The sequence below is a fragment of the Apteryx rowi genome, unplaced genomic scaffold (genome assembly GCF_003343035.1).
Source record: "Apteryx rowi isolate R43461 unplaced genomic scaffold, aptRow1 scaffold_572, whole genome shotgun sequence".
In the NCBI taxonomy this organism is placed as follows: Eukaryota; Metazoa; Chordata; class Aves; order Apterygiformes; family Apterygidae; genus Apteryx; species Apteryx rowi.
Window position 1 is genome coordinate 394715 of NW_020450841.1, and position 24766 is coordinate 419480.

The following is a 24766-nucleotide window of genomic DNA, read 5'->3' on the forward strand; positions in this document are numbered from 1 at the left end:
TGCCTTTCTGGGCAGCCACTGTACTTGGGGAAAAGAGTTCTTATTCTGGGCTGCTGCAGTAGAAAGAAAATGGTAATGGTGTTTTCCAAGATATAAAGCAAAGTTGTTTGGGCAGTTTCAAACAAAGGTTACAGATACCACAGCTGTTCACAGTATAGTTAACTAGGCAAAGTTGGGAGTAAAATTAACAAAAGGAAATTATATATTCTGCACTGCCAGCTTAAGAGCRTGTCTGGTAGGTCTTGGAACAGCCTTCCAAAAGGCTGGGAAGAAGCTGTGCTTCTTGAAACTAGCTGGGTTTTAATCATAAATAATACACTAGAGGGCATGCCAGCTTCTACTTGAGCAAGCCAGTATCTGTCTGATCACACACAGAAACACCCTTATGCCTCAGGTGATTGAGATGAAGCAACTCTAGAAATTAAATCTGCAGTTAGCATTCAAAGATCTAAAAATCAACCTTATTCTCCCACACTTCCTGTTAGGTACAGAAAGCCGAATACTCCAGGCAGCCCCACACATTGATTGCGCTGCAGGTACACAGAAAAGAGACTGTTGGGTGAAACTTCATGTGACATTAGCTGTTTGGGGGTGGGGGGGGGAGTGTGTCCTAATTTATACTGCCTATGATAGGAGATGCTCCCTGTAGATGCTACTCTTGGATACAAATCTACAGTTATAATTAGGCTTAGCTGCTTATGAAGTACTCTGTGTTCATTAAGGAAAGGAATACGAATATGAAATGCCTACACACCCACAAAAGGARAAAGCAGAATGATTTAGAAAAAACAAAAAGGAGCAAGAAAAGCAAGTAAGTGAACCATATGGAACGGAGCATGAGCAACAGAGGACAGAAACTTCATACCGGGCAGTGTAGCCAAGTGCAGAAGTTGACTGGATCAAATGAGGATGCATGTTTCCCACTGGATTACTGCACCACAGAAGCAAAGAGGTATTTGACACAGCGTACCAGCAGCTGAGTTACTCACGTTCTTGGCAGCACAACAAATTTGTCAGGATTTGGTGGTTTCAGTTTGCCAAGGAGCTGAAAACAGAAGCAATTCAATATGGAGTAAGATAAAAGTTTAGCTGTAGACCAGACAAAGATTTCTGCGTTCATGTACGCGCAGCAAAGAAGTTCTGACTTGTCATCAGTTATTCAGTCAATTAAAGATTAAGATGAGCAGCAATCTGTGGGACTTGGARAAACAGGGGCTAAAATCAGATAAGCTGCTGTCAGTTCCAATTGCCTTTTGAAAAAAAAAACCTAGGACTGAAATTAGGACATTGAAAATCACTGTTGCATAGATCCTTCTTCAGAGGGCACAGATCCAGCAGAGTATTTCTGCACTGAGTTTTCTCAGTCAGCGAAGGAACGGTATGTGCAAGCTATGTGTGTTTGAACACACTGCCTTCAGGCGCTCCGAGGTTCCTGGGCAAGCTTAATTTTCAGGCAGGTACTGAAATGCCCCAGAAGGCAGTATAATGGTGTAAATCTAACCCCCAGTGCAGGTACTAAGTTGTGGCACTATCCAAATAGTCTTTCCCACATAGCTTTAGCAACTAACATGCTGTTCTACTAGTGTGATTTTAGAGGTTTTTCTGCATTTCAGAGGTTATTCTGTATTTGACCAGTGGCTTGACAACCTACCGTAAACAATTCCCCTCAAAAACACAAGAACAAGATTATTTTGTGATAATACTTGGCTACATCTTACCAATGGTGACTACTGGCCACTGATTTCCTGGTGCAGGTTCATCTAGGCACATTGCTCACATCAACTCGCTGCTGTGTGCCAGCCAAGGGCTGCTTTTTTCAGTGGACAAATGCAAACCTTGTTGCATCGCTTCAGCCTATGGGATGTGGATTTTACACTTGGTAAAGACAAAAGTTGTTTCTATGGGAAAATAAATGACAAATTTGTTGTCAGGATCTTGGCTAGGGGAAAGTCAGCCACATCAAAGGTCTGGACTGTGACCGAAAAACTGACAGCACTGCAGAGACACAGGCTGCCAAGAGCAAAACAGACATAGGACTGGAAGTGCTTGGCATGTAGCTTTGGAAATTGGGATGATGGGAAAGCTACCTTCTGATCAGAGCCACTCTCTTATCATTGAGTGGACTATAAAACTATAACATTACGCAAGCATTAGGATTCTGAACATAGAAGAACAAAAGAAGAGGCTGGAACAGTGGGAACAAGTACAGTAGGTGGCAGAAAGCCCAAGACTTATGCCAAGAGACTGTTCCATAATCAAGTCTTAAAGTTTGCTTGCTTAGAACAGCATGGGTGGCTCAACACCCTTTGTACCAAGAAGCTGGATTTGACTAACCAGGTTCTTAAAAGGATTCAAATAAGCTATTGCTGCAGATTTGAAGTGACAGAGATCAGTGCATTTGCCAGCAATATTGACGGGGCTGAAGCAGAGGCAAGGGGTTGTTTTGGAGATTAAAACACTGTGCAAGAATCAAGTTACCCATTCAGCTGGTCACATGCTCACTGGTTTCTCTGTAATGAATGATGGGCTGCTGGCTTTAATTCAGTATTAGCAAAGAGGAGAGCAGCCGGTTACTGGAGGCTAACACACCTGACAGCCGTGAGAAGTTATCTAAGAACCTACTTCCACAGAAGCAGAGAACAGCCTCCTCCCAACCTGTACTGCAAACACTGATTTGTAGAGCRGTAGAGGAACAATGAATGCAGCATGGAGTAGGAAGTAGGAACACAGGCACCCAACCTCCATCCTGTTAAGGGTATTTTTAGCTTCTAGTAGAAATTTGCTTTGGCAAAGGCTCTAAAATATCTATACGTCTAAGCTACAGTCTTACTGTAATATTTTAATTGAATTCTAAGAGATCCCACAGTTAATAAACACTTCTGCGTCAGGAGCCAAGAGATTTTTCAATGCATTCTTCTTTGATCCCTTTAAGTACTGCTAGCACTTCATGAGTATGCATGAAGCTTGGGCGTGTAGTTTGTTTTCCTTATTCCTGAAACGCACCCTTACCTTGCCCACCTCTGTATCTGCAGTTTTATCCAGCAGTGGTAACAGAACAAGTAACTAGAAGCAAAACATCCTGCAATCAGGGTGTGGGGAGAGATGTTATGGATATGAAACCGACCACTTCCTACCCGCATAGATCCTGGAACTGGTCGGTTTTCCAAGATCTTCTGGCTTAAAAGGCCAGAAAGGAGATGTTATCCCTTTGGCGCTTCTCATGCAGCAAACTGCAGTTTACCTAGAAAGGAGGACGTCCCTAAAGGAAACCAGGGATTCACTGACACAGAGTACTTCTACTTGGGAGCACAAGCCAGTAGGTGACAACAAAAGATGGAAGCAATTCCAAAAATTAAATTCCAAAGCTAGCAGGCCTGAGGTCCAGCGTTTCAGTGTAAGGTTTCACATCCACCTCCAGGTTCTTAAGCCACAGTGTAAACATAGTAAGATATACTTACGTACGTATACTTAGCATGTACAGAGATCAAACTGACTATGCAGCAAAACTGGAAGTGTTCCACTTTTCAACAAATTAATTTAACCATACGCATCTTTCCAAGTGAAGAAGAACAAAAGCAATGTGACCATTCTATGTTTTAATGGAAAAGATTGATGCTCTAACTACAAAATGCATTATATTACATAAATAAGTTACTGTAAGAAAAATAACTGTTCCAAGGTTATACCTCAGTCTCGCATAAATATCGTATCTGCACTTAAACTCTGATTTTTTTTTTTTTCAAGAAGCTTCCTGCCCTTTGGCCTGCATAATGATATTTCTTGCCTGATGCCTTGACTAAAATGCTACCTTGCCAATTACTTCACCCTACGCTGGAGTCACTGACTGAATTAACTGCTTGTCATTATTGGTCCATCACATGTTGCTACACATCCCATTCCTTTTGTTGTTTTCTCCACCACCCAAAGATTACATGCTGGAAAAGTACTGCAATGCCTTCRTTGTTACGGCTGTTGGCAGGATCTCCCTTCTGTGTGGAAGCACTGCCTCCATGCAATTGCTAATTCTTCTGGTTGTTTTAAGAAGAGGCTGTCCCCACACGCATTATCCTGAACAGCATGTTAAAGTTGTTGCTTCTTATTGCATCCCGACAAGCAGCGATGACTTGCGTTTTAGGTTTGCCAACTGTAAAGAGAAAAAAAAAGACAAAAGAAAAAAAGCACTTAAGTTACTGAATAAAAGACTGCTAAAAATATTTATTAGATCCAGTCTCAAAATTTAGGGTTTTCTTTCAAATATTTTTTAAAAATGTGTGAAGTACCGCCTTGCCATTTTCTTAGTAAATAAATATCCTTTTTTTTTTTAAAGAATTTTCTGTAGCTGTATTAGAGGGTGTAAAGAACTTCTTAGAGGGGTAATACTATAAATCCACAAAACACACCTCCTTCCCCAAAGGCCTTCAAAACAAAACACAGAAAAAAGGCAGGTGACAAAGGAAAACTAGCTAGCAGTGCTCCAAAGAAGGCAACAAAACAACAGCTGATTCTCTGTAAAGTTAATAATCTACAGTACTACCAATAAAATAAACAGCATCACTTAAGTTGGTAGCATTTTTTTTTAAACTAAGTTAGAAATTAACCGAAACATTATTTCAAAAGTGTTTTTAAAACTGTGTTCAACAAAACTAACAATTTTTATACCACCTGGAAAGCTGAAGACTTACTTCAAATTGTTTTCCCCTAACATTGTGACCCCAGATTATACTGGACACTCACCGCTCACTGTCCCAGGCAATTGGCTGTGACTGAAAAAGGAAAGATCACTTCTACTAATTTAGCTCCAGGGCAAGACTCAGCTAAACTCAGGTGGCATTTGAGACATGTCTTATCTGCCTCAATAGGGTCCCAGACTCCCACTTTTCTCAAATACACCCACTTACCACGTAACTGCCCTGCTCTCTGGATTGCCTGATTCACAGCTTTCAGATTATTCAACAGCTCAGTGTGATTGTTGCAACGAATTTTGTACTGATTGATTAAATCTCTGTTAAGATCGTACAGCTCGACGTACCGTTTCTTCATGTTTTTCCTAGGGGAACAATCACTCTGGTTATTTGAAACTCTGGAGAMAAGGAACTAATTCCTGGTTTGTCAGTATAAAGGTGTAACAATACATGGTTGTAATGGCTACCATGGTTACCCGCACGTTTGGGGTACAACAGACCTGTCTAGACATGTTGGTTATACTCATTATTTACTGAAAAATGGTCTATTTTTGTAGTTACTTTATCCGGCAACCCAAAGAGGAGATGTCACTTTCCCCAGAAAAATTAACACTCCTGCTCTGCAGTAGCTCAGACCACTTTATCGTTGCCCTTTGACACACAGGACAGGACAAGAGCAGAAGAGCACAGCCGGCTGGAGTGAAAATACTGACACCCAAAATTTCTTTCTTGGTGTTCTCAAAGGTTCCCCCACTACAGCCAGCTTTTACTTCCTTCTTCCCTTAACGTAACTTTTCTGGATGAGCCAAAACACCATCTCAGCCTGGCAGGACTCACCCTGCCTGCTGCRTGCTAAGCTCTTACTCCCTCCCTTTTGCCTTCTCCCTCCTGGTTTTCCAAAATACCAGGACAAGGCTCAAGATGGTGGGACCAGCTAAGATACCAATTCTACATTAAAAGCATTTAGTTGTAACTAAGCATCCCCTACACTGAATGCCCACATCACACAAGTGTTTTTGTGCTTTTTTTCCTGCCTGAAAAGCAAAGACTGGCTGTTCCAAATCCAAAGCCCGTGAGCTAAGCAGCAGCTGCTCACATGTCTCCCAGGAGTCGTGCATCTTCAGCCTGAATCAGCATGCTGCGGATGAGGTTGGAGTGTTCAGCCATGTCGGCAGTGAGCCTCTGATTCACCGCGTGGCGTTCATCCACCTGTCCGAGGCGAACATTCGTGAGAAAGGGCCCCCAGGCACTCTGGCAGGAGTGCAGGCAACCAGCTAAGCTAAACCTTGGCCTGTAGGAACCAACATCCCAACTTCACCTACCAGGATCCTTAGGACCATCCTCCTTCCTCCCACCACCTTACCGCCAGAGCAGTGCCTTGTCCTCCAGAAGGGAGTGACCAGGCCAAGACATGCACCCTACCCCCCGTCCACTTCCACAGCACAGGCTCCCAAATAGCATATTTTGTTATTTACATTATTCTAAACAATTAACAACTGCTGGAGACCAAGACCCTATTCAAGATTACAAAGAATAAACAGAAAGCTGCTGGTGCCCCTCTGCCTTTTGCACAGAACGCACAGCAAACCATGGCTTGCTGACTTACACAAGGGAGCTAAAGCGAGTTTAGAGATGCTCGGCTTTTTCTCTCATACAGATGTCCCCAGTGACTGTTTAGCTGCCATTTTCAAAGTGCCCAATGCCTCCTCACCTTGACCAACACTTTCCGCAGCTCCTCAAAGTACGCAGGGAAATCCGCTTCCACCTGCAAGTCTTCAATTGCCAGAAAGGAGGCCAATGACTGGATAATGTCACCAGCTAGGTCAATATCATCCGTGTTGATAGAAATCTATCCGAAAGGACAAGAAAGCACTTCAGCCCTCTTCCCTGCCAAAACGTCTCCCAAAACTGCTCAGCAGAACTGCTTCTACAAGAGCTACGTATGCTCAAACCAGCAATGTGCAAGCTCTAGGGCTTACAGTAGATAAGGAGACACTGATCTCAAAGGGGCTTTTAGTCAGGCCTGGGGGAAACAGGTATCAGTGYGAACAGGGCCAGCGCAAGAGCTATGGGCAGCCTTTGTGCCTCAAATCATGACTCCCTGAAACCATTTTGTGAGGGAAGAAATTCCCTCCCACAGACCCACAGGCTGGACTGTTTGCTTCATTGACTGGCCCTGAAATTTTACCCACTAAGACGCACCCAAAAGTTGCAGAAAACATCCCCTAAAACTTGAGTACTTCCTCTGCCTGTTCGGTCCATCTTCCTTTTTACTGCCTCAAGTTGGCACCGCCCTTAAGTTTCACTGGTATTTAATTAAACAGGCATTCCCTTTGCCTGTGAACGTACTCACCTCTCCGCCAGGCTTGATTTTGATGCAGAGCTGACCCGCATTGCGAAGGGAAGTGAAGCAAACCTGAAAGGGAGCACTCTGAAGCTCTGCATCCTCTGGTAGCAGGAAGCTCTGATTCAGCCACATGACAATCTTGCAAAAATAAAATGAAAAGCCTCAGCCACCTCTTATGCGGGAAGTCTGTACACTGGCGAACCATGCAACATTCCCACACGTGCGCAGGACACCAGGGCACTGTTCAGGGTACCTTGGGAATTACTACCTATCCTCTAATCCACCTCATGAACTTATCAGGATGGGGGCAGTTGGCCCCCTGCTCCAAAGCTGAATACTCCTAAGAAAATCAAATCTGACAAAGCGAGTACGGCCCAAGGTCAAAACATAAGCCCAGGCCTGGGGACGGGAGAAAGCTAGAACTGATCAAGGCTCGGTTCTCCTCTAAGAATTCAAAGGAAATTTTTGTTTCATCTTGGTTTTTTTTTTCGCCTTGGCCATTTAATGCAATAAAACATGGCAAATATGGCAGAGCCTTACAGTTATGACCAGCTCTAATCACTGCCATTCCACAATTCAAGCCTTTTAGAAGCAGAGTTACAGGATAACTGTTCATCTGTTATGAATTTGAGCCATTATCTGGTACTGTATTGCCTTTTTCGACCCCTGTTGTCTMCTGGTTTATATAATTCATCTCACTATTGGACTCCTGCTACTGGCGCTCTATCAGTTGTTACAGAGCAAACAAGGTAATATTTGAACGCCTGGTAATCTCAGGCCATTAGTTCCTGCAGCTCAGGCTATTAGTTCCTGCAGCGGCAGGAATTCCTGAAACAGGGAATGCCCCAATTTGTTTGCACAAATTAAAAAAAAAAAAGGGGGGGGGGGAGGGACAGAGTCAAATTGTAATACACAGGCCAGCAGCGCAGTTCACTGCATAGTTATCCTTCCCTCTTGGGATTCTCAAGCTAACTACAAACCCTCCACCTGCCACAAAAAGCAGCACCTGTAGGCAGGAGAAGAAAACAAGAAACAGAGCAGAAACTCAGGAACTCACCCTCTGTGCCCTCTCGTTCGTTGTACAGTTAACATAGCTCAGTGGCTCTGCGGCCGAGTCCGGGCTGCTCAGGGCATACATTGAAAAGCGGGGAAGCTGCCTTGTCAACTCAAATACATGGAACTGCGTGCTGAAATCCAAAGTAAAAATACAGAGAGAGTTGCTAATATACCAGCAATTCACCTACGGCACGGTTACTGCCATCTCAGCATCCAGCTATGTGATCGACCGCTTACCACTCCCCATAGGCAAACCTGAACTCAGAAATCCCAGGTTTATCACATCTCTATGACGGCTGAATAATTCCTCCATTGATCATTTTCCACACTCCTTCCAACGAAATACATTTGCTAGGCTAACACATTTGAGATTTTACTAGGTGACTGGATATTTTAACAGCTTCAGCAAAGTCTTATTAAAAGTAACAATAAAGATGAATAGAGGAAACAGAAAGGGAATTCAGTTGCATACATTCTTTCTGCAATGATTGGCCAGCCCTCAAAATACACCTCCCTGTGTAGGGAAAGGACACTGCTTCCTGGGGCACCACACCCCCTGGCAGATGTGAGCAGGGAGAAAGTCATTTTCAGACGTGTATTAAGAGACATTTTATTTCTATGGAGAACTGGAAAAATGCTGTCTTCAAGTCAGGCTTATGTGACTTGCCCTGAAATCAAATGGGGTCACAGCTACTGAGCACTTTCAAGGACACTATTGTGCTCTCCTAGAGCCCAGGCTTGTTCAAGTTCAAAGCAGCCACCGTTCAGGCCCCGGAGAGGCAGACACTTAGAGCAGGCAGTCTGGATGCAGCCCATGCTTCTCTCCATGCACTCCAAAGACCCACAATAAGGCAGCCCTGGAACAAGGAACACTTACTGCTCTTCTGAAGGCAGAGTCAGACCACAGCAGGTCCCAGAGACCTCACAGCATTCAGACTTTGTTTGGAAAAGAGCTCAGCATCACAGGTACAAGAGTGCTTTTAAAAAAGTATCCAGGTCTCCTTCCAGTAACACCGAGAAGTGAGGCACCAGGGAATTAATGGGGCACTTCCCCTGAGACAAGCAGGAAGCCACATCACGGGCGTTTCCTGTCACACAGTGTTAGCTCTGGGGACAAGCAGAGTTCACAACACAAACCTCACCTGTTCCTGTAACCCACAAAGGCTTTGATGTGCAAATCCACCGGGACGTCTTTGGGTGGAGTGAGGGGAACGCGAACACAACCTGAGAGGTTCTGGAGACTGGGGTGTACCACATGGCTCTCTCCTTCAAATATGCCTTCAGCAAAGATCAGCACAGCACGGATGATTGTGTCTTAACAACAGGAAGAAACAGTGGTTCCTAAATTAACAGCTTTCTTCTAGCAACAAACCACCATTGCTTTCAGAATTAAGCACAATCAGTTCCTTTACACTCCTCCTCTGAAATGCTGAAATATTCCAGATGACCAGCAGTACCACATCTGGACCCGACTGCAGCAAACCTCTGGACACACCTGGTGCGAGGAGAATTTGCTAACTTGGGGTATTTCCAGCTTTGCATTTGGAGCCTGCTGAGGTCCAGCTACATTCGTGCAACACTCTCACTAACAAGGGTGATGAGGGTTGCTGGACATGACCTGAGCTCTGTGTGAAGCCACTGTGGCCATCTCTGCATTCGTTTCATGGTTTACCTCCGTACCAGGTAATCCACCCACGGAAAGGCAAGGTTGTACGTGAGTTTTTGGAAACACAATTGTTCTTACAAAAAAGCTGTTAAATAAGTGAATCCCTCTCTATTGACCACCATACTCAGTGGCTGGGCGCTTACTCTCTCACTGGGGATAACGCACTGCTCTTTGTTAATGTTCAGAGTCAACGCAAGGAGCATTGCRGCAATCACAAAGGCTCATTTCAATCTAAGTTAACTGCTAAGTGCCTTGGTAAGTAAAATACAAGRAGAAACAAATTCCATCGAGCTCATCTCTACTGAGATCCATCAAAGGAACACAGCTTGATTCAAAACTGTAAAAGGCAGGCAACCACACAGGGGAACTACAGACACAACAAAGGGGAAACAGGTGAATCATCAGCTAAATATAACCCAATGTTTACACGAAGTTACATGAAACAAATGTCAAGGTTTGCAGGTCACCACTCACCATTTGTTGTGGAAATGCACAACTCCACATGAGCAGACTGACTGTCAGAGCCCAGATTAACTGATAGGGCAGTCTGGAGTTGGGTATTTGCTGGAATCACACCTCTCCGCCCATCAGCTTCCTTCAGTTGAGTGTTCAGTTCAGCCTGTTAAAAAAAACACATACACTTCAGTATCAGAACTTCAAGATTTTCATTCAAGCAACCTGGAACACATATGCATAAGTCAGTTGTCTCTTCTTGCAGGAGAAGGCTCTATTAGAGTAGTTCCCACACGTTTCAAATATCTATGAAGAGTGATTTGATTAGGCCTGGAGCTGTGGACACCTGTGCTGCAGTTTGTTCCATGAAGCACTTTATTGTCAGTGGAGCTCAGCTCTATACCCAAGTCCTTATTCAGAACCACCACCTAACGTACATTCAGTTTTAAGCACAAGCTTATATATTTTCATGCCTTTGCTATGGTGGTCATTACTTTTTAAATATGGGCGTGCTCTTTTCTCAGCCTATTTTTCAAAGAACTCTGCAACTTCCCCTCGAGCCACAAGTGCATTTTCTGCACCCTGTCCGTACTCCCAGGCATCATCCATTCACCTTGTGTTTTCATACAGTCCCCTCTGCCACCCCCCGGATTGGTTCCTTGCATTGAAAATTACAATTCACAATCATAAGCTGATGCACAAGGCTGAACAGAATCCAGGTCCAGACACAACGGCCCTGGCAAGTCAAAGGAGCAAGGAAAATGTTACTTATTAAAATAAGAAAAGCAAGTTCCGAACTTGCACGAGGAGCAAGCCAGATGCACAAGCAGGCATCTCCAGTAGACATTCCCACCGAGTACAAATAACTAAGAGTTTACCACTCTGACTTGACTGCACTGCGACCTCCCCCCAGATTATTCTTGATTTATAGCAACAGGAAGCCACGTTTTGGCCCTATATATTGTTTAAACAGTACCTTTGCATTTTCCTCATAGTTTCGTAATTCCAGCAGCAGATTTTGTTTCTTTTGACTAAGTTCTCGGATCAGGTCCTGCTCAGCACTTGCATCCATTAGATTTCCTTTCATCTCTTGGCCTCCCGGCAGATAGCCCCGGACTGCAGAGAAAGAAAGCACAGCCGATTGCAGCAGGGCCTTTCACTGTATCCTCAAAACTTCAGTGTCTGCAACATGACTCTCTTGTAACATGTCAACAGCAGACAACGCTGGTCCTGGTCTTCAGGTGACACATCCTGGTACCATTCAGCTAAAAAGCTGAATTCATTTACACCCACAGAGGCTCTGACTYGTGATCAGGACAAGAAAGATGGACATTAAAAAAAAAGAGAGAATTTCCAACCTGTCTTTAAGTTCTAAAGTGCAGCTGTCACAGCCTTTTTGTGAGAGGATTCCCACTACGATCACTCTTTCAGGAGCTTAAGCAAGTTTTAAACCACTTACTCAAATTAATAAACTATGTWCAAATATGCACAAATTAATAAAATACATATCTGGGTATTGTAGAGCTGGTCAGAGGAGTTGTTACCATCTGGAAGCAACTGAATGACTGCAACCCACTGTCCATCAGCCAGTGAACAAGATCTGCCTCTGCTAGTTTTTCCCCAAATCAAGAACAGTTCACTTACAAGGCTAAGACCTGTTTCCCAGTAGCCCAGCAGAGCATAGGGCTAGGAAAAACCTCCCAACTGGAAGGCCTGGGGAGACAGAAAAGCTGAACAGGAGCCACAGAGATGCTTGCCAAGAACTTCCCTTTGCTCTAGGACTGTGGCGCTCTGGTTGCGGCTGTCAGTGAAAGCTAGGGGGAAAACTCCAACGCTTCTTCTGATGAATACTCTGCCTGACTGTGTAACCTCAGTAAAAAGTTGCAGGGAATCTGAAAAGCATTCAGTGATTCTGAGATGAGGTACACACTGCCCTCCAACAAAATGATCCCAACACAAGAAAAAAATACACTGCAACACAGAAGAACAATGCTCCCAGTCATACAACCGACCTAGTGTGGAAGGATGCTGGTCCCAAACACAGCTCCAGTGACAAGCGCTGTGAGAACGCAGAGGCTTGTCCATGTGACCCTGACAACTGGGTTAATGTGATCTAGTAGTGCTTGAAGGCTCTAGACTAAGGGGATCCCCATTGTGCCAAGCTTTGTTTATGGCAGACCCATCAGAAGAGTAACATCAGGTTCAGTGACATTATCCTGCATAGCTCAGTTAGGATAAGATGTCTTCATGACTGTATACAATGGTTTCATTCTTCTGTAAGCTTGGGAAGAAGGTTTGTATGCTGAAGCCCAAGTGCAGCATATCCCAATAGCCTGCGATCAAGACAGAGAGCAACACCGTGCTATTTAATAAGCACAGAATTTGTTCCAAATGGGTTGTGCCAGACCTGCTTGTATCAGGTCAATGTAGTTGAGCAGYTGGATAATCACACACTTTCTCGGGGCCATCATATGTCCCTGTATATTCATGCTGAGCATATTTAAATAATCTACACTTATATTTGTTTCCACTTGCAGTAACCAGATCTCACTTCCTGAATGTCTGGTGGGATAAATCCACCAGTTCTCCAGTCTCAGGATAGCATTTTCCAGCAAACAAAGGGCAGTTAACATCTAAAACTTCTAATAKGAAAACTAATAATCTTTTGAACAAAACACCCTTAAGCCCTCTAAACCCCTTTACTCACTATAAAGCAACCAACCCAAAGAATTATCACATGTAGGGGGAAAAAAAGATTTCCCATAATGTTTAATAATGCAGCCTGAAGAATCAAGGTCTGTACTGAATGTAAGTCTCTTAATTATCAGGATAGAACCTTTTCTGCTAGGCAAATGAATTCTGATGGCTTTTTGAACGATAACAAAAAGCACATTGATCACCACAGAGAAGGCAATATTCAAAATCCTGTTTGCAGAAAGYGTAACTCAAAATTCCCTTAATTTCACATAAGGCAAAGGCAATTTGGCACACAAAAACGCATGTGGAAACCAAACAACATTTAGTTAATCTGCGAGTAAGTGATGTGTCTGATAATATCTTGATCAGTGTTTTTACCTTCACCATCAACTGAACAACAGATTAACTGGGTGTTTCCATCCATTCTGTAATCCCCCTCCACCAGTCCTGCAATTGAAGAAGCAAAGTTGTCCTTAAAGATTACCTCCCCAGTTCGGTCACTGCGTGCATCAACCTGAAACAGAAGAGTTTCAAGGTAAAATATGAATAGAAAAGCTAATTCCAAAATATAACTTATGCAGCACTCTGGGCTGTTAACCAAAAGYCAGCTTGACTCATGGAACTGCAGAAGAACTTGCAGCTTTGCAGATCACACCACAACAAGGGGGGAAAAAAATACTATCAAAGAAATGAGATCTAGACAGACTCAACTAAAAGAAACTGCTCTTCAGAGATGCTTCAATAGGTTAGAAACAAGAGGAAGCAAAAAAGGCAACTGCAAGCCGGCACTGCCAAGGTTATGCACACATAGATGCGCCAATGGCAGGACTAAACTAGACATAACCTTAACACAATATTTACAATCTCTCATCTTAGTTGCAGTATCTTAGTCTTGATGAAATGTATTATTTTTATGCACAAATAACATGACCTTTTACTATTTTTCATGGGAGAGGAACAGAGAGGGGAGCTCAGTTCTGTACAGTGTCTCTCTTCCAGAGCATGGGACCCAGCATTGCTCTTTCTAGGAGATAGGAAATGTTTCAGGTCAACAAGCTAGGCAGAGACTGTCCATAAAAGAGACCAGATAGGAGTAAGGCAAGGAGAGGTTCACTCCATAACAATGTTGTGACCTATGCTGGATTCGGTGYGTAACACATTTGGGCTCTAGATTGCCAGCTTGATACAAAGGAAATTAAATTCCTCCAAGCTAATGAGAGGTGCTGAGAAAGAAGCGTAGATTTACCAAAAAAGAAAAAAAAAAAAAGCGGCAGGCTGTGTCCAGGGGAGATTTGGCAACTAGAACAGTTATTTCTGGCAAGGGGAATACAAAGTTAAGAAACTAGGACCAAGCTGCATAGAATGCCTTTACATAAAATTAATTAATGCATATAGATTTATTCTAATCCTGCCATAGTTAAGACTGACACTGCTCTCCTGTTACCTAAACACTTTGCTTTCCTTGTAGTTTGAGAACATCCAGGAAGCATAGCAGAAGAATATTAGCACGTGCTCAACACAGAGCTGAAAAGAGACACTCGAGAGCCCTAAAATGTGGCATATGACCTCTGCTACCATAGAAACAATTTACCACACCTTAGCAATTGATCCTAAGCAGAGGAAAGAGGTTTTCTCTGACTAATCTTGCATTTGGCACTGGATTCACCAGCCAAACTAGGTTTACTGTAATAGTTCCTCAGAGCTCAGTTTTCAACAGTCACCTTAATTTTTCTCTTCAACCTTAGACAATTTAGCAGCTTCGTTCAAACACAGCTTCCAGATTTACAGCTCCTCATTTTTTCCCCTGTATAAACTCACCTTCCCATTGGACCAGCCAGTGATCAACTCGCATACTCCATCAGAGTTCAAGTCAAAAGCATGTATGCTCATTGCATGGTTCTTAGACTGGGGACAGAAAACAAAGAATAAACTAAGCTTGCATATGTTTTCTAAATTGCATATGCTTGACACACGTAAGACACTTGAGCGTGAGCCTACAGAGAGTAGAGAAAGGACTAGAAAAATGTCTCTTAACAGAAAGTTACAGCGTTGCCATCTGAAAGGTCACACATCTCTGAAATCTTAGCACTTGCATTACAAATACAGCCCACTGCTCTCAGAGGACATGATCTTTCCCTTAAATATTTTTTCATCCACGCAGATGATTAGAGCTCACAAATCAGTGTGTAAAAGCCAAATTCTCTAAAACAAATATCAGAGCTTCGACTTTTCCATAAACCCTTCCTACCACTGGGAAACCCCATTAGCCTCTTTGTGCCACCTCCTAAGAACTCGAAGGTTTTTGATTTTATTATTATTAACAGAACTGTTCTAATTGTATTACATTAAGAGCATTAAAATGAATGTCAGGAAAGGACCTACCCAATATGACTTGTGGCAGCAGGTCATTGCTTCTGATGCTAAAAATTAGCTTTGAACACACACAATGCAAGATGAATTCAGTCTCTAGAAAATAATTTATTGATTCAACAATGCAGCTAAATGCACTTTCTAACAGTGAATTCAAGATTCACTTTTGTATCTCTTGTTTAAGCCATCCTGCAAAGCTGAAGCCTTCAAGCTGTATGGTTGTATCAGTGTCATTTAAGCCATCATCAATAATCCCCAAGCACTGATATGTTATTAGCACACCTATAAGAAAGGGTATATCTTATAATGACAAAATTACATTCAGTGCTATGCTCAGAAGATTTTAAATTCATGTAATGAGTTTGGACACCATTAGAACATCCCGAGATAAGGTACCGAATCCCTAGGACACTTCAAAATTTCAGCTAGGACACACTAACACTGGACTAACCTTAATCCTCCAGTAGCGGGCTGTCCTGTCGTAAACTCCTACTGTCCCATTAGAAAGAGCATAGCCAAACCGACTGCCGTACATGGGGCTAAGTGCTGTGATAGTCTTGGGGGAGAGGGGGAGGGAGGGAGAGGAAGAGAGGATACAGGAGTGAGAACACATCCACTTCTGCAGCTTCAAGTAACAGAGAACAGACTACATGCAATTTCTATCACATGAACTGTACACTATAAATTTAATGGTAAACAGATCTATTTTTAAAAATCAGTTTAAAAATCACCAAAGGCCTGTAGGATTTCCTTACACAAGCTGGGTTATCAGTGTTAAGGTATACTTCAGCAAAGAATTGCACTCAAACCATGCTCTTTGACCAAAAATTTCCTACCACCATCAGCAGCACAATTACTCATAGGATTCCTGTGGTCATCAATGCTAATATACTTTCATTGAAAACCTACTACAAGCAGACAAAACTCTTTTAAAGCCTCAGGACCTGAGGATGCACAAGAGTCCAACATTACATGGGCTGAGGAAACCCTTGCGGTACTATCGTTAGAAAAATCTTTGCCTGAGATTAGTGAGATAAAAAATTAACAGCTCCCAGGGTTGGACTTTTCCCAAACACCAGGCTAGCTATTATTTCAATAAGAAGCAGCTCCAGGGAAATACCTGAGCATCATAASTCAGCCCGTTTCTCACTCTTTTTAAGATCCATTACCTTGTAATTCTTCATTGAACACAGTATCTCAGTGTTTGGTAGTGGGGCCCTTTCCATGCACAAAGGGTAGAGATTTTAACGCCAGGAGGAACAACTGCAATAGTCTGTCTGGTCTTCTCTATAGCACAGCAGGAGTTTTCCTTCAACTAAATCCTTCACAAACTAAAGCAACTCCTCTAGAAACCAGACCTTCTCACTGTAAAGATTCCCAGTGAAAGAGAATCCATCAGGACCTTTGCTGAAGTCACTGAGTAGACAACAACCACCCTCATCATTAAATGTGCGTGCCTCAGGCTCTGAAATTGTCTGGTTTCCATYTTAAGCCGTTTCACTTTGTTATACTTGGTCTCCTTAATTATAGCGCTTGTGTTTACAGTTCAGTCTTACAGGTAGATATCTGCAGACCGACATGAAAGCACCATGTAAACTTCTTTATTAAGCTCAGCTGATTGTGCTCCTTGATTTTTCACTGTAAAGCATGGTTTCGAAATCTGTTACCCTTTCCTCTCACGGATCTTCTCTAAAGCCTTTCCCAAGTATCAACATCTTCCAAATTGTGAGTACCCAGCGAGGACAGAAGATCCTAGCAACAGTCAAGAAGTCAAAGAGGCAGCATACCCCTTTTATACCCAAATTCCTCTTGATGCATTCAAGAACCACATTAGCCTTTGTGGTCTCACTTCCATCAAAATAAGCAATTAAACACAGAAAATGCATGCTATTCAAGTCTTAAAATGAGCACAATGTATAAAGCCAATGTGCACTGAATTTACCTTCCTAAAAGGAAGGGTTTAGGTGCAACTGTGTTCTTTTAAATTAGAACAGGAAGATTGTAACAGACCTCTCAAGACTCTGCAAGTGTGAATTTAAAAAACAATTCTACTATAGGTCTGGAAATAAATCACACATGAGATTGATGGACCATTAATTTTTTACTGTCACAGATCATGACATGACTCTAGACTGGTTATTATACAGACAGTATTACGCATTTCAGGCCAAGTTCTAATTCTAGCCATAGTAACAGCACCCTTTCCTAAAACACAAATAGCTATTAAAGATAAATCCAGGCAGTAAGTGGTTTAATAGCTAAGCCTTTTTGTCCTAACTTGGGTAGCAAACTAAACTTCAGACTTCAAGGACAAAGTTCTCTAGCACGTCCTTACTCTACCCTTGGACCAGATGGGTCATGAGAGGGCTAAAAATGCTCCTAAATGCAACCATAAGGGTATTTTTCTCCCTTATAAGCAACCAAAATTTAACAGTGGGGAATTCTCTCTCAGCTCTAAAGCTAAAGAATAACCCCCACACCTTTTATTTAACCCTCTGAAAACCCATCTGTCCCACACTTTAATTTAGGCACTGCAAAGGTATAGCCTTGTTTATATGGCCAACGCACAACTCTCATTTCACGTGACTGCACTGCAAAACATCCAGTTTTGCCTGGCTGACTCCCTTCTACTCCCCCATACACTGTCTGGGTACACACAGAGACAAGTTATCGGGTCATGATCGTGTCAGTGCAGTTGAGATAAACTGTAGCAGATGTTCTATTGCTCAGAAGTCAGTAAGAGCTTAAATCACTGGGCTTCTTCCAGTAACTTTAATCACCTTTGGACAGGGCCTCAATTTTCAGTCAAACAGTAGTTATTTTTCTTAATCTGGTAAACTAGCTGTAGAACATGAACCCATATGCAAATATTACTGAAAGACATTAAACTAACATTTACAGTTCTAGCAGAATAGATATTGTGCCAAATAGTTAAATAATATTTAACTACACAATAAATTTGAACCAGGATAAACAGAGCAGCTTTATGTTACACAGAATTTCCAACTCCATCTGCAATTGTAACAAACACCATCTAGAAGTAATTTACCTCTGTTTCTGACATTTCTGCCACTATCTCATCTTCTTTAAACACGCGGATGTCAAAATCTTCAGAGCCAACAAGAAGCTAAGAAAAAATAAAATCTACAGTTATTTAAGTTAAAGAAATAAAAAGCGCATACTCCAGGACCCAGAAGTAAGCAGAAAACAAGCAAATATTCCAGGTCCAGTAATAAAGAGCTTTTAACAAGCATGTGAAATGTTGCCAGTCRGACAAAAGGAACCCTCTGTGAAGACAAGATTTCAGAAGTCTCCCATTGGTCAAATACTAGTTATACTTGTTTTGGCCAGCTAGAGTCTAACAAAAGCACAGTGAAATATCTGGGGTAGGAATGAGAAAAGATATCCTGGAACATCAGGGCTACACTCTTTCCTTACTGGAAAAGGTTCAGTGTTATTCATAATTGTAGTTATACACGTGAAAATACTATATTGCTGGTGTTGGCACAGGAGACTTACAGCTCAATTCTGACATTACTACACAGGTGCAGAGAAACAGCAACTTCTAATTACTAGCTTGTGAGCAAAGAGATGGGAAACATTTCATTATTCTGCACTGAACATCCCTCACAAGCATTTCTTGGTGCGTGCTGACTCAGAACTACTGAATCCAAGTGTCCAAACCATCACTGCTTCTCCAGCCTGAAAGGTGGCTGCCACTACTGCAAAATGGGTTCTAATCTGATGTAAACAATTGTGCAAATAGGACATTAGCACTGAATCAAGTCTTCTGCATTCTCATTCATTATCCTCTTGGAGCAAGTAAAAGATATTAACCAAAAAGGAGGCCACATGGAAAAAGCACTTTATAAAGATGTTAACAAGAGAGGCCTTCTATTTTACAAATTGAGAAACCGAGGAAAAGAAATGCTTAGTGCCTTACTCAAAGCCATCCATCAAGTCAATGACAGAAGCAGAAATATAAACGAAAGTTTAAATGCCTGGTAGTGCCTTTGCCCACAGGAACCTTTGAGTCTGGCATCTCTTCCATCTTTACTGGGCAGGATAGACAAATCCATACTTAAGTTGGATTTTTGAAAAAATAGGGCCTTTTTTCCTCCAAAGCAAACCTATTTCAACAAACTAAATTACACAGGCCTAAGCTTACTGTAGCTATTAAAATAATTTACAGTTAAAAAAAATATACAAGCAGTACAGATTTCTTGACAAGCCATTAGCTAGAAGTGACCAGCTAAAAGCATGGAATGTTAAACCAATGATTGGTAACGTTATCGTCTCCTACACGTGCCTACAGGATTTTTTTCTTCATTTAATTTGATTCAACTTGTCCACCTCAGAGACTTTCATTCCATTGGACCGGAATCTGAAAAAGCAAGGAAGAAAATTCTCTCTGAAGTCTTTGGCAAGATGGAAGAAAGTAAACTATCAGTCTAAAATCCTGAGGAGCACAGTGACCAGAATAAATCAGCTTTGTTAGCTACTAAGCAACAGAAGCATCGTCCTGCAGTTAATCAGGCAACTTTAAAGGCAGACATGTTTTTACTGAGGGAGGGAAGAACAGAAAAGGAGCTAGCACACCCATTTAACAGATAAGTCATGTAAGTGATAAAAAACAATCTTTAAAGATGGTTTTGTGCATTTTCTCAGAACTGCAGTTTAAAGCCACATGCAGTTCCACATAAGCCACAAGTAAGAAAATGAATCATCTAGATAATTAAGATTAAGAAGAAATCCTAAAAACCTCAGCAAATGCATGCTGGGCTAACTAACAAAGTAAAGCAGTTGGACAATGCATCCAACCTTGCTTAGCTGAAAGTAGCAACAGATTATACCAGCTGCTGAGAAGGAACCTTTCTTGGGGGGGGGGGGGAGCTTAGAAGCACAAAGGCAAAACAACTATAATTAGCATCACAGATCAGTTTCCTGCTTTCTGACAGAAAGCAAAAAATCTTTATACACTGTCTCTACTTCTTATAACCATCTCTCAGCCCATCCAAAACACAGCATAGGAGGAGTGTGTAGAAATCAATTGGAAGACCTGCAAAGAGATGTTTTTACTGCATTGGTACAATATTTATAAGAAACACCAAAGGTGTAGAGGCTATTTACATATCAATATAAACATCACAATTCAAGTGATGTTCTTACCCACTCTAAAGGAGGATATCTTGGTAAGTAGGCAGAAGAGCTTAAGTGATAACGATTAATATTGAAAGACAGATGACAGAAGTGAGTATTTTAGCTTGGCAACTTAACAGCATACTTACTTGTATCTGAAGTACACTAGGAAGCCAATATTTTTCTCTACAATTCATATTAATGCCATGATCCTTCAATTTACATGGAATCGAAGAATACTTACAGTAACAGAGAATGCCATACAAATTCAGGACTACAGCCATATATTTATCTGTTTATCTCATATGTTATCAGCAAGATGCTTGTTAGAGTTTATTTTCAGTTTTACATCAGAGAAGCAAAGAACATTTAATTTCCTCATGTCACTACTGAGGAGAAGCAGTGTGACTAGATGTGAAAACAGATTTCTTGATTTTGTCAATCACAAATAAAGCTCTTTACAGTACAACCTTTTAAGAGCTCATTTTACAGGTAAGATGATTGCAAGTTGTTTCTCTGCCATTTAAAAAATATTTATAAACATACCACCAAAATATCACTGAATTAGATGTCTTGTGAGCGATAATCAGAGACATTTCATTGTATTTCTTCTGCTGTAGCTCAAAAGAATTTGGGAGAAGTTTTCCATTACAACTGGCAATCTATTCACCAAAGCTAGACACCAATGTTGTAAAGACCACTGAATATGACTAGTTTTACATACTGCAAGTAGTCCCAGAGAACGGTGCTGCTCCCAGTATATGGATTAAGCATCTGTGCACATCTTTGCAGGAGTGGAGCCTGAAAAGGGACAACTTCGAAGCAGAGATCACTTTAACTGGCAACATACGTAAGCCATGTTTGATAATCTGTGGGTCTGGGGGTTTTTTTCTTCTATCGTTTCACTGCAAGACCATGAAAGCAGTTGAATTCACATGTAAATAGTTACAAACCTCAGTTCTGCCATCACCATCAAAGTCACACAGCGCTAATGAACGAACATTGTCTCCAGTAACCTAAAATGAGAAGGAGAGTCTTCAGTACTGATGACAGCTGTCAGAGGCTAAACTATTTTTTATGATTTCAAATGCAACAGAACAATGAACATAGTCAACACTCGAGCAATATCTGAATGCACACTGTCCAAATACATGATTTAAGGTCTGTGATAAATTAAGAAGGATCTGAGCTATTCAACAACCAAACGAATGTATCATATAAAAAAACATCAAGGGGAATGTGTGCTATCAAAAGAATCTTTTAATAACAAGAAGAGTGTTATGCGTAGCCTTACTGTCCAAAAAAGGTCATTTCCTTCATAATCAAAGCCCTGCAGGGAACAGTTTCCACCAATAATAGCAAGTGGAGATGAAATGTCTCCTAGCGTTCCAAGAACTATTGCGTTGGCTCCATCCGAAACCTAAAAAGAAACGTTAAAGGAAGAAGAAACATAGCAAAGAATGAGACACCTAGGTGCATGGAGTTCACAAATCAGAAAGAAAGCTTCCAATATTATCATGTTTGTCTCCTTTCTAATGGGGTTGGGGTCTTGCAATAAAATCTGCATGTAGGGATCCCTTCCTCTTTATGGATCCAGTTATCAGAGCTGAGTGGAATCACAAGGCAAGACAAAATTGACAATAACCATTTCTCAGAACAGCTAGTAATAAATGATACATAAAGTTAGGCCAACAATCAGGTTGATTAGAGGGAAGATTATAAAATCAGGAATTCAATTATTATGATTAGTTATGCACATATGTTGGTAGTTAACCTTTTACTATAAACTGAAAAGTGTATTGCTTAAAGTTACACAAATCCAAGGCCTTTTCATGTTTTTTCCTAGTAGTCTCTGATTCCATGATAAAAGCCATGATTCCTACCCTCACTCACCAACTGTAACTTGGATAGGTTAGGGTGAACAAACTCTAGTGAAAATATGAGTTTAGTTAAGCTCTGAATCCTATTAACATTTTTAAATTTTTTCTTGCCAAGCAATGCAGAACGTATTATGAAAACTTGCTCCCTCTCACGCATACACAGGCACACATCATATTAATGTTTTGACTTTCCTTTTAAAATACTCCACAGATTGTAAAGGCAAAATGTTCTGAATACAGCAATATAACTAATGCAATGAACTGAGGCATAACTGACAAAGTTATGTAACAACTGTAATCTTTAGAATGCAAAGAAAAAGAAAACAATGAAGAGATGCTAAAAGGGGAAAAAGTTAAACTAACTTGCCTCTCTGTAAAACAAATCCGAGTTGTTATGCACATCATAAGCCAATAAATTAGTCTGTGTTCCAACCAGAAGAGAATCATAACCAAGCTGAGGATTCAGCACTCCTGAAGCTAGACAAGTGATCCCTTGATTAATGTTGAGAAGGGAAATGTCAGAATCTTGGGTACTTTGCACCATGCGGTTTATGCTTGTTCTCTGGCCACGGGCATGAGGATTATGAATAAAAACCTGTAGAAACAAATATTTTAAATGTTTTAAACATTTTAAATATTATCACAAAGCATCTATGCGTTTCTTTACAAAGATTAAAGACTACTGTTTGGATAACAAGCGTGGAGGGAAAGAAAGGCATTCACTCAAAAGTGAAGACAAAAAGGTTGGGTTTTTGCTGGCAGTACTGTTTGTGACAGCTATTCCTTTGTTTTAAACCACCTCAAAAAGGACAATTGCAGGAAAAACTCTAGCCAGCAAAGCTGTGCCACCTTTGCAGAAACGGCCTGTGCTGTTACATTTGTTTCTGAAAATGACAACTGACAAGTCTTCAACCTACAAAAAAGCAAACTGAAGGGAGTAACAAACTAAAAAAATTACATCCCATCCAGTAACTGTTACCAAAAAAACAAGGTGTGTACTAGCAACCTTCATTTGTAAGTGAGCATGGTTAATTAAAAATGGACCTGTGCTAATAAGTTTTTATTCTCACTCTGACACCTATATTCAGTCACTGTAATTCTCTGGAGCAAGCAGTCATAGGATAATGTCATCCTTTGCTTCACACCCATACAGTTTGTGTCTTGCACAAGACCTTTTTCTACACTGTTCCTAAAGGCTCCTAAATCAAATTAATAATAATGCTGGGAAACAACGCAGATGAACTACGTGCATATCTACAGCAAACTAAATGCAATGGATTTATGCCTCTGTGGGTTTTTGTTTCCACCTGTGCTTTGTTTAGTTAAGTTGTGTTTAAGTACTTTTGTTGAGTTTCAAACTCAAACAGAGCACACACTTAATGTTTTCTGTTACTGCAAAGCAGTCTTTGCAGAATCTACAGCACTTTACTAGCATTTCCTTCACTGGCATAAAGTTTATCCAATAACAGCATCAAGGCTCACTGCAGTAGCTGAAAATACACTACAATAAAACACATGGCTTGAAAAAAATCTAATTGCCAATTACCTAGAAAATGGGAATCTTTCTTTGGTGACTTGGGATTTAAGCTGTTAACTTCTGCAAACTTCCTATTGTTTAAAAGCAGAGTTTCAAGTGCTGTGACCCTGCACCTTCAGGMAGCTTCAGTGCCTTCCCTGCAGCTCATGCCTTATCCCAGAAAGAAGGTAAACAAACAAGACTTCTCATTTGCAGGGCTTTTAAGAATTTGTGAGCGACTGCTGCTGCTTTGAAAAGCTGGAAATGTCAGAGACAGACCCAAGAGCTGGTCAGGAGAAGCAAAACCCAAGGGCCAAGCTGCGGGGTGAACACGCTGAGGAAACACTACCTCCACCCGCGAAGCTCCTGGTAACTTCATGGATGTGAGGGTGAGAGAAGACAAGTGGTTCCCCTTACAGCATTCAGGGGAACTCTTATCTCCCTAGGCACCTGCCAGGCAAAGACTAATGTAAAAACAGAGCCCACGGACAAGCCTGGAACAATACCTTAAACTCCAGGTAACCAGAAAATTAAAGTTCACGTTGTCTCCAAGTAGTTCCCACTAGAAAGAGGCTGCTGAAAGAAGCTTTTGGCCAGTAGGCTTAGACGTTTGATTTGGCCAGCCCAGAATACTGTGTTTCACATTTAAAATCGGGCAATGTTTCCCAAGGCCCTGCCTCTTGATACACGGGATTTCTCCGTTTATTTTTCTCCGAGTTTTGTTTCTTTTCTGTCTGTTTAGTCTTAGCATGCAGCCCAGCTTGCTCGCGAAGCTTACGCAAAGCTTCGTACCGAGGCACCCGAGAGCGAGCCTGGGAAAATCCCCCCTCCCCCCCTTTTGGCAGGCCTAGGAACAGATTAAGTGACTTAAACAGTTATATCCGGTATCCTTTCAAAAAAACGGAATCTCCAAACCCCGAAACACCCACACGCGGGATCATCAGGTCAAAAGAGAGTATA

The 24766-nt window shown here is 41.6% G+C and overlaps 1 protein-coding gene across 3 annotated transcripts; it reads right to left on the reverse strand.

Moving 5' to 3' along the window:
• Positions 1–3581: 3581 nt before the first annotated feature.
• On the reverse strand, positions 3582–24329 carry BBS2 (Bardet-Biedl syndrome 2). 3 transcript variants are annotated; one of them, XM_026082341.1, is made up of 17 exons: positions 24313–24329; positions 22658–22885; positions 21705–21830; positions 21364–21426; positions 18321–18398; positions 15723–15827; positions 14720–14806; positions 13280–13415; positions 11181–11320; positions 10226–10370; positions 9228–9399; positions 8087–8216; positions 7036–7167; positions 6394–6531; positions 5779–5891; positions 4899–5047; positions 3582–4144 (listed from the first exon to the last, which is right to left on the reverse strand). In XM_026082341.1, exons 2-17 carry the CDS (start codon positions 22832–22834, stop codon positions 4038–4040), a joined length of 1998 nt encoding a protein of 665 aa, XP_025938126.1. In that variant the 5' UTR covers positions 22835–22885; positions 24313–24329; the 3' UTR covers positions 3582–4037. The 3 variants fall into 3 exon arrangements, 2 of the variants coding, with proteins under 2 accessions (XP_025938126.1, XP_025938125.1); XM_026082340.1 differs by lacking the exon at positions 24313–24329 and adding an exon at positions 24156–24254; XR_003256108.1 differs by lacking the exons at positions 3582–4144; positions 24313–24329 and adding an exon at positions 24156–24254 and having other exon boundaries at positions 4963–5047; positions 5717–5891.
• Positions 24330–24766: the final 437 nt, after the last annotated feature.

Bases quoted from the DNA above. Each gene is read 5' to 3' on its own strand.
- BBS2 (XM_026082340.1), bottom strand. From the start codon at position 24,185: ATGAAGTTACCAGGAGCTTCGCGGGTGGAG. The intron at 11,321-13,279 runs GTAAAAACACTG...CTTTCTCTGCAG, and splicing joins TTGTTCAGTTGATGGTGAAG to TCCGGGGCTATCTGCCGGGA. The intron at 5,892-6,393 runs GTGAGGAGGCAT...CGCCTCGGACAG, and splicing joins TGCGGAAAGTGTTGGTCAAG to GTGGATGAACGCCACGCGGT.